The sequence below is a fragment of the Balaenoptera physalus genome (assembly GCF_965194825.1).
Source record: "Balaenoptera physalus genome assembly, chromosome: 2".
NCBI classification, from domain to species: Eukaryota; Metazoa; Chordata; class Mammalia; order Artiodactyla; family Balaenopteridae; genus Balaenoptera; species Balaenoptera physalus.
Window position 1 is genome coordinate 154,507,052 of NC_138883.1, and position 12,383 is coordinate 154,519,434.

The 12,383-nt window shown below is 40.8% G+C and overlaps 1 protein-coding gene across 5 annotated transcripts in view; it reads right to left on the reverse strand.

Annotated features, from left to right (window-relative positions):
• Window positions 1-11,620, reverse strand: part of GDI2 (GDP dissociation inhibitor 2) — a 49,875-nt gene extending 38,255 nt beyond the window's left edge. For 2 of the 5 annotated variants that reach the window (XM_082449557.1, XM_082449556.1), the window contains exons 1-2: window positions 11,302-11,618; window positions 482-589 (exon numbers count right to left, since the gene is read on the reverse strand). In XM_082449557.1, the coding sequence (XP_082305683.1) occupies window positions 482-589; window positions 11,302-11,346 (153 nt within the window). In that variant the 5' untranslated portion in view covers window positions 11,347-11,618. Of the gene's footprint in view, window positions 1-481; window positions 590-10,768; window positions 10,793-11,301 lie in introns of those variants that run through there. The other 3 variants (XM_082449559.1, XM_082449558.1, XM_082449560.1) reach the window with 3 other exon arrangements.
• Window positions 11,621-12,383: the final 763 nt, after the last annotated feature.

Consider the following 12,383-nt stretch of genomic DNA (forward strand, 5'->3'; position numbering starts at 1 on the left):
CATAACATTGTAAATCAACTGTACTTCAATAAAATAAGTTAAAAGAAAAAGGAACTAAGCTTTGGAATCATATAACCTGGGTTATCAGCCCGTCTCCGTGATCTTAAGCCCACAGAAACTATTTTGCCATCTAAAAAATGGGGATAAAATCTCTTTGAGTGACTGGGAAGATAACTAAGACTATGCGGAAAGCACTGGCACTGCGCCTGGCGTATGTTAGGTCTTCATCAAAAGGTACCCTCCATGCACCCTGTCAAGTCTACACTCTATTAACTTCGAGAGAGAACAGATAACTGCTCCAGATGGCAACAAAAATCACAATTTAAATTTCTACAAGCCCCGAACTAGGAGCTCCTGAAAATTATGATGTTACAGATAATCTATTTAATAAAACAAAATTAAAACCATCTATAAAAAAGTAGAGATTCACAAGTAAAAGACTCAAAGTACAATAGGGACATTAATTTATTTTAGTACTTACATCTTCCAGCGGTGTTATAGATGCACTCTCTCCTCCATAATATGGGTTTCTATCCATGTGAAGAACTTTCTTTCCATTCACTGACATTATACCTGACAGGATACATTCCTACAGGGAAAGCGTAAGTATCTTCAAAGGAAGGAAAATGCTACTGCATGTTTCAAACAGATAATTTTTACAAGCCTGTCATTAAACATTCTTTTAGTAATTAATACTTATGTACATGCAATATATGATGTAATTTTTAAGGACAAAGCCCTAAAGCAACCAGGGTTCAAAGTGTGTTCTGTGGCCCCTCTGAGTCCCAAGGTTTAAACTATTTTCATAATAACACTAAGACATTATTCATTTTTTCCCACTGTGTTACACTTGCACTGACAGCGCAAGATCAATGGTGGATAAAACAAATTAAGGCGGTGGCTCCAACTGCACTAGTCATTATATTCTTCAGCACAAGGCACTCATGGTTTAAAAAAACAAGGCCAGTTTCACTTAAGACTATCCTTGATGAAGCATTAAAAATCACCTCTGTTAACAACATCCCTGAACACCCATCTTTTAAATATCCTGTGTAGCAAAACGGGAAGTTCACATAAAGCAATTCTGGCTCAAGGAAGGCCTTTTGTGCGACTGATTTGTAAGCTGAACTAGCTACTTTTTTCATGGATCATCTTTTTTTAAAAATATATTTATTTTTATTTATTTATTTTTGGCTGTATTGGGTCTTTGTTGCTGTGTGTGGGCTTTTTCTAGTTGCAGCGAGCAGGGGCTACTCTTCGTTGCGGTGTGCGGGCTTCTCATTGCTGTGGCTTCTCTTGTTACAGCGCACTGGCTCTAGGTGCGTGGGCTTCAGTACTTGTAGCATGCAGGCTCAGTAGTTGTGGCACACGGGCTTAGTTGCTCCGCGGCATGTGGGATCTTCCCGGACCAGGGCTCAAACCCGTGTACCCTGCATTGGCAGGCGGATTCTTAACCACTGTGCCACCAGGGAAGCCCCATGGATCATCATTTTTAATTGGAAAAATAACTGACAAACTATGATTACTCAGACTTAGGATTTCGGCAGACATTTTCTCAAAAATGAATGTCAAGGAAAATAACCAACAGTATTTGTTGCCAAAAATGATAAGTCAAAATTCTGAATGAGGGACTTCCCTGGTGGCGCAGTGGTTAAGAATCCGCCTGCCAATGCAGAGGACACAGGTTCGATCCCTGGTCCGGGAAGATCCCACATGCCACGGAGCAACTAAGCCCGTGTGCCACAACTACTGAGCCTGTGCTCTACAGCCCACGAGCCACAACTACTGAGCCCATGTGCCACTACTACTGAAGCCCACACACCTAGAGCCCGTGCTCTACAAGAGAAGCCACCGCAATGAGAAGCCGGTGCAACCAAGAGTAGCCCCTGCTCGCCACAACTAGAGAAAGCCCGCGTGCAGCAACGAAGACCCAACACAGCCAAATGTTAAAAATAAATAAATAAAATGTATTAAAAAAATATTTTTGAATGAAAATTTGAATTTTGGGAAGCTTATATCCACCACCATGGGTACATCAGATCCCCAATACTTAAAGGACTTTTCAGACAACATCAGTGATATTAACAAATATGAGCTTTTGATATGGCATAATGAAATGTGTCAACAATTCAGAAGACCTGCATTACTAAGTAAAACAGTACTTTCCCAAGTGACCAATGAATGATGTTACAAAATCATACAGGAGGTTAAACGAGAAATTCAAAGTGCAAGCTAGATTAACGGATTTTAATGTAACGGAATAAGAAATGTTCACTGATGTGGTTTCAAATTTCATATTGCAATTAATCTTTAAAAATACCCTGCCACTTGTGTTTAGGTGTAAATTATAAAAGGATACCCACAACAATCTGAAAGGCTATTAAAATACTCCTTTTTCCAACTACACATCTGTCTAAAGCCTGATTTTCTTCATAAACTTCAGCTATGACAAAAATTATGAAAGACTGAACACCAAAGCAGATAAGAATCGGCTATCTTTTAAACTCGATATTAAAGAGATGTGCAGAAAATGTAAAACAACCATACTCTCCTCAGAAATTTTTTTGTTTTGGAAAACACAGTTATACTCCAAATAATTGTTATTCACGTTAACATGTAATGAGTTTATCACCGTTATCTTTAAGTGAATTAATAAAAACCATTTTTTAATTTCTCAGCATTGATTTCTAATAGGATAAATATTGATAGATACTCTTACAAGCAAAAGCTCTTCAGGGACCTCAATTTTTAAGAGTGTAAATAGATCCTGAGACCAAGAGTTTGAGAACTAGAGCCCTAAATGAAGCATCCAAGTTAACCATTAATCAACTGACAATCAACAGAGGATTATAAACCATCACTCTCAGTAAAAAGGTAAACAAAGCGTGAATATACTAAGACATACCAAATCAAGATGGGGTGGGGGAGCAGTCAAGAAAGTCAATCCAATTAATGGATTAATGAGAAGACACACAGAGATGGGATATTCATTCACCCAGAACCGTTATACCAGAGTTTAGGTGATAAGAACTTTATTTTTTTAAATGACAAAGGAAATTCTCTGTAACTTTATAAATCCTAGTGCTTCTCAAATTTATCCAAGACTCCAGACAACAGAGAACAAGCTCATCCCCCTAAAGCCTGACTCTGAAATCTTTATTTTCAAAAATTCATACATATCTCAAATTCTCCTCCATAATGTACTATTCATTTTAATATTTTAAAAATATTTTAAATTAGTTACTGTCAGGTTCAAAGTTTACTCCAAGAGGGTGCATCATTTCTTTAGATCAAGAAACATAATGAGCACTCCAGGCCACCTCCAGCCATAACCACTCCTCAGCCCCAGCCACGCTCATGACTTTTAAGAGCAAAGATTTTTCTACCTGTTTTTGAACTCTGAATAAATGGAATCCTGTAGTATACACTTCTTGTATACACCTTTTAGTCAACATACGTTTACAAGATTCATCCACGTTTTGTTTGCAATAGAAATTTTCTTACTCTCACTGCTATACAGCAGGGGTCTCTAAAGTACAGGAGCCAAATCCAGCCTGCAGGCTGTATTTGTAAATAAAGTTTTACCGGTAAACACCCATGCCCATTCATTTACATATTGGCTGTTTTCACTGTACCACAGTGGAACTGTAGCTGTGACAAAGACCACGTGGCCTGAAAAACCTGTGGACTTTTACAGGTTTGCCTAGCCCTACCAACAACAGTGGATCTCAAAGAGAGCTCCTGATTTGGTATCACCTGTGAACTTGTTAGAAATGTAAATTCTAAGCAGATTCTGAAACTTTACTTTGCATCCACATCACCGGGACAGCTTGCTAAAACAGAACGCAGGGCCCCACCCCCAAAGCTTCTGAGTCAGCAGGTCTGCGGTGGAGCCTGAGAATCTGCATTTCTCACCAGTTCCCAGGTGAGAATACTGCTGGTCCAGGACCAGTTTCAAGAACCACTAGTAAAGCAGTGCTGCTCAAACTTTATTAAACACCTGGGGATCATGTTAAACTGTAGATTTTGATTCAGTGTATCTGGGTTGAGGGGTGTAACCGTCTGCACCTCTATTAAGTTCTCAGGTGTTGCAGAAGCAGTTGATCCATGGACCACACGGCGGGTAACAAAGCCATAGGAGTCTTTTGAATGAATACTCCGCAAAGATATTCCACAACTTATTTATCCATTCTATTACAGGTGGACATTGGGATCATTTCCAGTTTGGGGCTGTTACAAATAATGCTCTATAAACATTCTCAATGTGTCTTTTATGTATGCACTTGTTGGATAGATATCAAGGAGAGTACAGATACTGCCAAACAGCTTTCCAAAATGGTTGTACCAATTTCATATGCTGTGTCAGCAGTATATGAAAGTCTGTTGTTTCAAATCCTTGCCCAACATTTGTGTTCTGGCCTTTTAATTTTAGTCATTCTAGTTAGGATGTGGTTTAATTTACATTTCCTGACAAATAATGAGGCTGAGCACTTTTTCATAGTTTACTGATAATTGTAGTATCTTCTTTTGATAAGTGCCTATTCATATTATTTGCCCATTTTTAAAGTGGGCTTTCTTTTTTTTACTGCTCTATAAAAATTCCTTATATATTCTAGATATTTAAAAGTGCTTTATTGGTTATATATATATTGCAGATATCTTCATCCATTCCACAGCTTGACTTTTAACTTTCTTAATGAGGTCTTGATAAACAGAACTGAAAGTAATTTTAACTGTAAAAATTAACTCCAATATTATCAAAAGCAAATCACTTGCTTAAAGAAAAAAATCTAAAGAAGCACTAACATATGATTCAATATATTATATGAAAATAGAAAAATATTTACAATCTCAAAAATAGATTATGACATAAACAGAGGAAAACCAAATAGTCACATTTCCAGTCGACAAAAGTAGACTTCACGGTTCAACTTTTGGAAGCAAAATCACAGCAAGCAACTTTGAGTGTTGCACAGCTTCTATATATAACTTTTCATACTCCACTGCAAATAAGCATGACCCACTCACTGGACCATGGCTCCAAAGCAAGCACTGAAGGCTGAGGCCTAATAAAGGACCCAGTAATATAAAGATTCAGCAGTCCAAAGAGCTGATACTAACTACCTTTAAAAGCATCACTTGGAGCAAATATATTAAAAGCTAATTAATAATTTGCAGGTTCACTGATTCTTCTAAACCCATCTATAAAAGATTGCTTTTACAATGCCAAGAGAATACACAGAAGCACAAATGTTAATACTTTAAATTTTACTTTACAACATGGGATGAAGTCATTAATTCACTGATAAAACCAATCACATCTGAGTATAGAGTGTATATTAATGATCCCCAAATTTTAGTATCTTCCCAAATTAACAACTCAAAATTAAAATCTACTATTATCTGGTGAATACAGAATAAAAAGCAAAGCACATCAAAGTCAGAGAAAATACTCTAAGTGAATTTCCTTTTTTCACACTAGAAAACCTGGACCATCCAACATCTATGTCAAGAATACTGATAACTTTTACCAGGAAACATATATGAATGAATATTAACCAACACATTAGTTTTAAAACTAACAGATGAGAGTGCTCCACACTTAATTTCGAGCTCACCCACAACTGACCTGAACAGGATAAGAATATACAGACTCACAACCAAAATAACTAAAACTGTAAAACCATCTTCAGAACCCAAGGTTTTTTGGTGTTTTGTTTGCTATTATGCCTTATTTATTTTTTGTTTTTAGGGCTTAGAGCATATTAGGTGCTCAGCATGAATAAGTGAACAAATGCATGCATACATGCATTAATGATGCACACAGGATGCCTGGCAATCTCAGGTGGGTCTTTCATCCAAACTGAGCTCAGGCCCAGAATCCAAGTTCTTTAAGATAATGGCATCTGCCACCCAACTGGCTCTTCATGTTGGCCTACATAAAGAGGTAACCAGATTAAATGTTTGAAGTTCAGCTGCTGCAAAATTCTAGTCTGTGCAGACGTGTGGGTGGGGTGATGGTCAGGAAGGATCAAATCAGTGATATTGAGGCTCACTTCCCTTCAGCACCTACACATAGCGCTAGGTTTGCAATAATCAGAGTAACTAACTCAAACGGACAGCACCTAAACACACTAGGCGAAGTACCTCTTACGTAGTGAAGCAGCCTGTATGGTGTTCCCATATATGAATTGTGACGAACCTAAACAGAACTGCCAAGGCCACTGGTACTAAATAGTATCCCAGTATCCTGGAAAAGTTAATGCCCACCCCCCTTCCTACTTAGAGGGCAACTCAGGCTTGGAAGAGAATAGAACCAGAGTACGTTAATATTCTGATGTAAAAAAAAAAGAAAAAATTCTGATGTAACTTCCAAGTGACCAAACTAAACACTGTTAACACTCTAACTCCTCCTGCATTTTAAAGTTCTGGAGTGATTAAAAAAAAAAAAAAAGAAAGAAACAGAAAGTAAATGCACACAAAAATGTGATCAGGAAAACAAGGTACCTAATAACTCATCTTAAAGAAAAGTGCCTTTCTACTTATCTAGAAAATGTATTAACTAGAAAACTTTTAAATCATTTAATTTCAGTGGTATACGTCTTACAGCAATAACACAATAAAAATGGACGTTAGTTTTCAGCAGAACAAGTGTTTCTTTAAATGTCTCTGTCCCTCTAATGCATCTCATTAAAAGCTGTCAAAGATAACTTTTCTTGAAATTTGGCTCTAATTAGATCATTCCTGCTCAAAACCCTCTCTCGTTGGCCAAGAAGATAAAATTCAAACTTCTTAACCTACTATCTTCAGCATCCTTGGTGATATACCTTCTTTCCAACACTGTTTCCATTACACCTCTTCATACTTTCTGTTTCACACAAAATAAACTCCCTATCCCCTAAATATATATCCTTTTCTTAATACTGACTTACACTGCTCTCTCTGCCTAGAAAATCATTCCTCCTCATGTTCAAAACTTACCAATATTTTTTTAAACTTTTTCAGTTTTATTGAGATATAACTGACATACAGCACTGTAAAGACTTAAGGTGTACAGCATGATTTGATTTACATACAACATGAAATGATGACCACAGGCTTAGTGAACATCCATCATCTCATATAGATACAACATTAAAGAAATGGAAAAAAAATTTTTCCTTGTGATTTACGCTCTTAACTTTCATTCATAACATACAGCAGTGTTAATTATCTTTATCATGTTGTACATTACATCCCTAGTACTTATTTATCTTATAGCTTAAGTTTGTTCCTTTTGATTACCTTCATCTAATACCCCTTCCCCCTACTCTGCTTATCAATTATTTTTAAAAGCCACCTTAATAACTCCTTCTTTATGCAGGTTTTTCTGATTCCCCTGTCTGAATTCCCACATGTGTGAATTCCCTTATGGCACTTAGTACTTTCTCATATTAACTCATATTATAGTTAGCCCCACACGAGAAGAAGGTACTCATAAACAGGTGTGTTTGCCTTTTTATTGCCCATAATCGAGCACAACAGTCACAGGTAACTGAAATTGAGTAGGCCATTACTCCATTAAGCCTTTAATCAGGTACTGTGAGAGGGGACATAAAGGTAACTGCAGGGTATCATGTATGCGAGCCAAACGTTTACCTAGCGGTCTTTCCAACCAAATGTCTCACTACTACCTCGAAATGCTGAAATATGTCTGATTTTACTTCTATTCTACTGGACCAGTATGCTTAAGGCTGATTTAAAATACAGACTGCCTACATAGTATTTATACCTTCCAAAAATAAGACATTTGCACACATTGGTCCTATGATCACTACTGCAGTGGACAGAAAGTTGTTTGTCCACAGAACTCTAACAGCAATGGCAAAGATTTTCAGGGAGTAAATATAAAAGGCAATTCAAGATTTTTAAATCAAGTACAAGAACTCCTCTTTGAAGTCACAAAATTTTAATAAAGAGAAAGAAGGAAAAGTATGGCTGGGATGTAAAACAATGTTTTAAACAAATACTGCTGAGAATAATCTGGTTACATATCACTAAAGTGTCCTTTTCGATTCAAAACTCCTTACGAAAATTACCATGTAGCACAAAACAAAATACTGCTGGGAAGCACAAGCAGCTGTGGAGCTAGTAACCCTTATTTTATTATTTATTACTATTTCTGAGAAGACTCATGAATTCATTGCCAAGCCCAAAGTCAATCAGAAACAGCAAATTAAGTGGTCAAAGGCTGTCGACAGTCACCAGCCTAACCAGCAAAGTAAATAAAGAGGAAAAAATGAAAAGTAGACGGTAGAACTAACTCCCAAAGCTGAGCAGTCTAAGAGGACTTAGTAAGGAGGCCAAAGTTCCTACAAAGCTCCCTAGGTCTCAATGGCTTCATTATGTTATAGCATAACAGTAATTAATCCTCCTGATGTGAAATCTTTGTTATCAAGTACATTAACTATGCTCCTCAGTTTGTTAAAAAAGTTGTGATATCATTTGAAAGGTTTTTATCTAAAAGTTATGGTTGTTTAAAGGGATAGCCCTCAATTCCTTAAAGAACTGAATTATATGAAATATTCCATTTCTCTTAGAATGAAGATTTTGCTCTAGTATATACTAAATTGTTTTATGCCTTCTTTATCAAAGTTACTATCAATATTTGTGCACTATTATGACCTTATTTTAGATGTAACAATCAATACAAAACAGTGACAACATTAGGCAACACAGAGAAACCCCAACACTTCCTTACACTTTATATTAAAAGTAACGAGTTAATCGCACTAAAAAATGCACTGACACACAGGCATCATGCAGTATTTGGTACCCACAACTGATAGGACACACCTGTTTTTAGGTTCTTAAATCTCAGGCACTAAATATTTATAAATCAAAAATTAAGTAAATGGTATGTTCACACCAAATACTCAAAATTAATTATAATTTGAGGCTTTTTAACTTTGGTGATCTCTTCATTTAAGTAATCAAAGTCCCTGTATCACTAAAAATGAGGGTATAAGATTTTATCACTATCAAAATCATCCCGGGACTTCCCTGGTAGCGCAGTGGTTAAGAATCCGCCTGCCAACGCAGGGGACACGGGTTCGAGCCCTGGTCCGGGAAGATCCCACATGCCGCGGAGCAACTAAGCCTGTGCGCCACAACTACTGAGCCTGCGCTCTAGAGCCCGCGGGCCACAACTGCTTAAGCTCCTACGCCTAGAGCCCGTGCTCCGCAACAAGAGAAGCCACCGCAATGAGAAGCCCTCACACCGCAAGGAAGAGTAGCCCCGCCCCGCCACAACTAGAGAAAGCCGGCGTGCAGCAACGAAGACCCAATGCAGCCAAAAATAAAGAAATAATAAATGACAGCAGAAATTTATCTGATTGCTAGTTAAGTATGCATCTATCATTCACCAAAAAGGTCACAACTGATCCAAATGAAAATTTAAATAAGGTGCTTTATCTTAACTTGGTTGTTATGCAATAAAACTGTGCCCTCTTTGATAAAAAGTGATACTTCTGAACTAGGCATATAGAAACCTGCATGAGAAAGGATCTGCACTTATTTGTCCGTGTTTAACTGACCTAATTAAGAGCAAATCTGAAAGACCAGCAATAACCGTAGAAAAACAGTGGAACTAACTAGCTCTTACAATATGCTGGCAGCAACAGGGCCCATTCCAGTGGCCAAAATCCACCACAAACTAATAAGCTCAGCTCAGAATCCCAATTAAGCACTTAGAAAATGAAAAAAACCACCCTGCAGTGGGTAGGCTATTCATTTAGGCATCCAACAGTCTTCCAACTCACCATCAAAAAAAGAAATTCAACCCAATACCTCACATTCAAAATGACTAAATAGCTTTCTAGGTAAGCAATCTCATCTATTCGGTACTATTTCCTAGCCAGTCCCATTTCTTTCTCTGGACTGTTGAAACATAATGAAGCATTCAGAAATGAGTATTATCCAACAATCACCATAAATCACCATAAATAGAAAAAAGACATGCCAGAAAAGTGCCATTCTACTTCCCAACAATCTTTTCCCAAAAAACTGGCCAAATGCAAGTTTGACAGTTTTCTCTTGTCCCGAGAAATCTAAATAGTTACTTTGGAGTGTTAGCTGAAAAAAATGTTAATTTGATCTTGAGAGATTACAATGCATTTCAACAAATTTGTAGTGGTTTACATTAAATGACTCCGGACTTTGCGATCAGTTTATATGGGATACACAAGATCAAAATCAGTATTCATCTTATAAAACAAAGCAACCCAATGTCAGAATTTCAAATTTCCAAAAAACTTTTGATAACGGAAATGGTCCTCTCTTCAAATGGAATTCTTTTGCAAGATGAATAGTCCTCATTTTCTTTTAAAAGCACAAAAAGAAGTAAAACATCTGCCTGCATTATTTGCAGAATATTATCTAAAGTTCTCTAAGCAGACAGCCAGGAAAATATATTTACCATGGTATTACGCACACCATGCACTAGTACAGAACCTGGCCTCTAGCACCCCATCACCAACCTCTTTCTCAGGGGAAAGCCTCCAGAAGAGACAATGGAGGCAAGGACAGACCACACAGAAGGAAAAGATGGCAAAGGCCAGGTGAGAAAGGACTAGACAAATTTTGAGAAAACTCATTTCCAATTCTACAGTTGCTCAAGTGGGATGGGAAGGTAGTTAAAAGGAAAGGATAATGCTTCTCACCTGGAGTGGGGGAGGAGGATAAGAAATCTAATTTTCTCCCAAAATGTAAGTTCATTGAACTTAATTACCTACCAAACAGTGATTATCCAGTGACTCGTCACCGACACTGACTAGTAGTAGAGGATGAAGTCTAAGTAGGAAATGCCACTGTGATTGGCCTCCACCCTCCCCCACTGCGCCGGCTGCTTTTCCGTTTCCAATCGCGAGAGGCCGTCAACTCGTAAGGGAGACGCATCAATACACCAATCCGGGCTTTTCCGGCCTCTGCTACAGCAGAGCGGACTCTTCGTTTCCCACCTACTCTTACTCGGCCGTCACGACCCGCCCAAGCACCTGCCGGACCGGGCTTTCCATCCCCCGGTGTCTCCTCCCCGTCCAGACGCGCCGCCCGGCCCGCAGGCCCCGCCGCAAGCCCGGCCCGCCTCCGCTCCAGAGCGCGGCCCGAGACGGCGGCGGAAACCGGCCCCACCCGGAGACCCTCGGAGGAGACGCGAGGCGAGAAGCGGCGCGGCCTACGGGGATAGGGAAAAGGGGGCTGGGCAGGGCGTGCGGCCGCCCCCCTCCCGACCCGGGACCCCCGCCCCTCCCCGCCGGGCCTCACCGTCAGGCCGGTGCCCAGCACGATCACGTCGTACTCCTCATTCATGGCGGGGCCGGGCGCGGACGGAAGCCCAGAGAAAAGAAAAGGCGCAGGACTCTAGGGGTCGGGAGCTAGGCGGCCACCCTGAGGAGGCGGAGGAAACGCTCAGGCCGGGCCCGGGCACAAGGGAAAAGGGAAGCGGGAGCAGAGGGAAAACAGAGCTGGCCAGGAGGCAGCCGGCCGCCACCTCAGACGGAAAGAGAAGAGCGGGGCGGGGAGGGAAGGGAGGGCAAGGAGGGAGAAAAGAAGAGGCGGGCGGCGACCAGGGCCTCTGCAGCCGGGGCGGGGCTTAGAGGCCGTCGATCACGCCCTTCCCGCTCGCTCATTGGCTAGATCCCCGTCGCCCGCCCAACCTTCTTCCTTTCCTACCTCTCGCGAGAAGAGGGCGGGCCGTGGCCCTTGTGGATTCCGGCTCTCCACGCGGCGCGCTGCCACCGTGGTTGGGGGCGGAGGCGGTCGCGCGCTGGCCCCCGAGGGCAGGGACGGGAGCGTGCTTGCGGCCTGGGGGCAGCGGTCCAGTTTGTTACTCCCGCCGCCCAGCGGGAGCTGAGGCGCGCCCTGGGCCTCGAGCCTTGCCGCCGCCCTTGGACTTTGGGCCAGGACAGCGGGCGGCCGCCCCGGGCCCCGCAGACCCGGAGCTGACGCCAAGTGGACTGACCCTGGCTGCGGCTCAGCCCCCTGCGACCCTACGGCGCGCCTAGGCTGGTCTTTTGCAACTTCTCTTGCTTTTCTTTCTATCCTGCCTCGCTTTCCTGAAGGAAAATGGACCCAACATATTTTAAGGAATTCAGAAATCACTGTTTTCTCTTCCCGCCCTATGTCGTCCTTGCTTGATGCATTGCCCCTTGTGCAGCCTTAGGAAATGTAGACGAATTTTTAAAAACGAAAAACGAACAAAAACCTTCCTTTTAAAAAGTAACCCTTCGCATGCAGGGGAAGGCCAGATTTGATTGGAAGCAGGTCTGCGCCTACTGAGGGCTATAACTTAAACCAGCTGTAAAAATAGCTGACCAGGATGTGCGTTGGTTTACGCCATGAGTGTA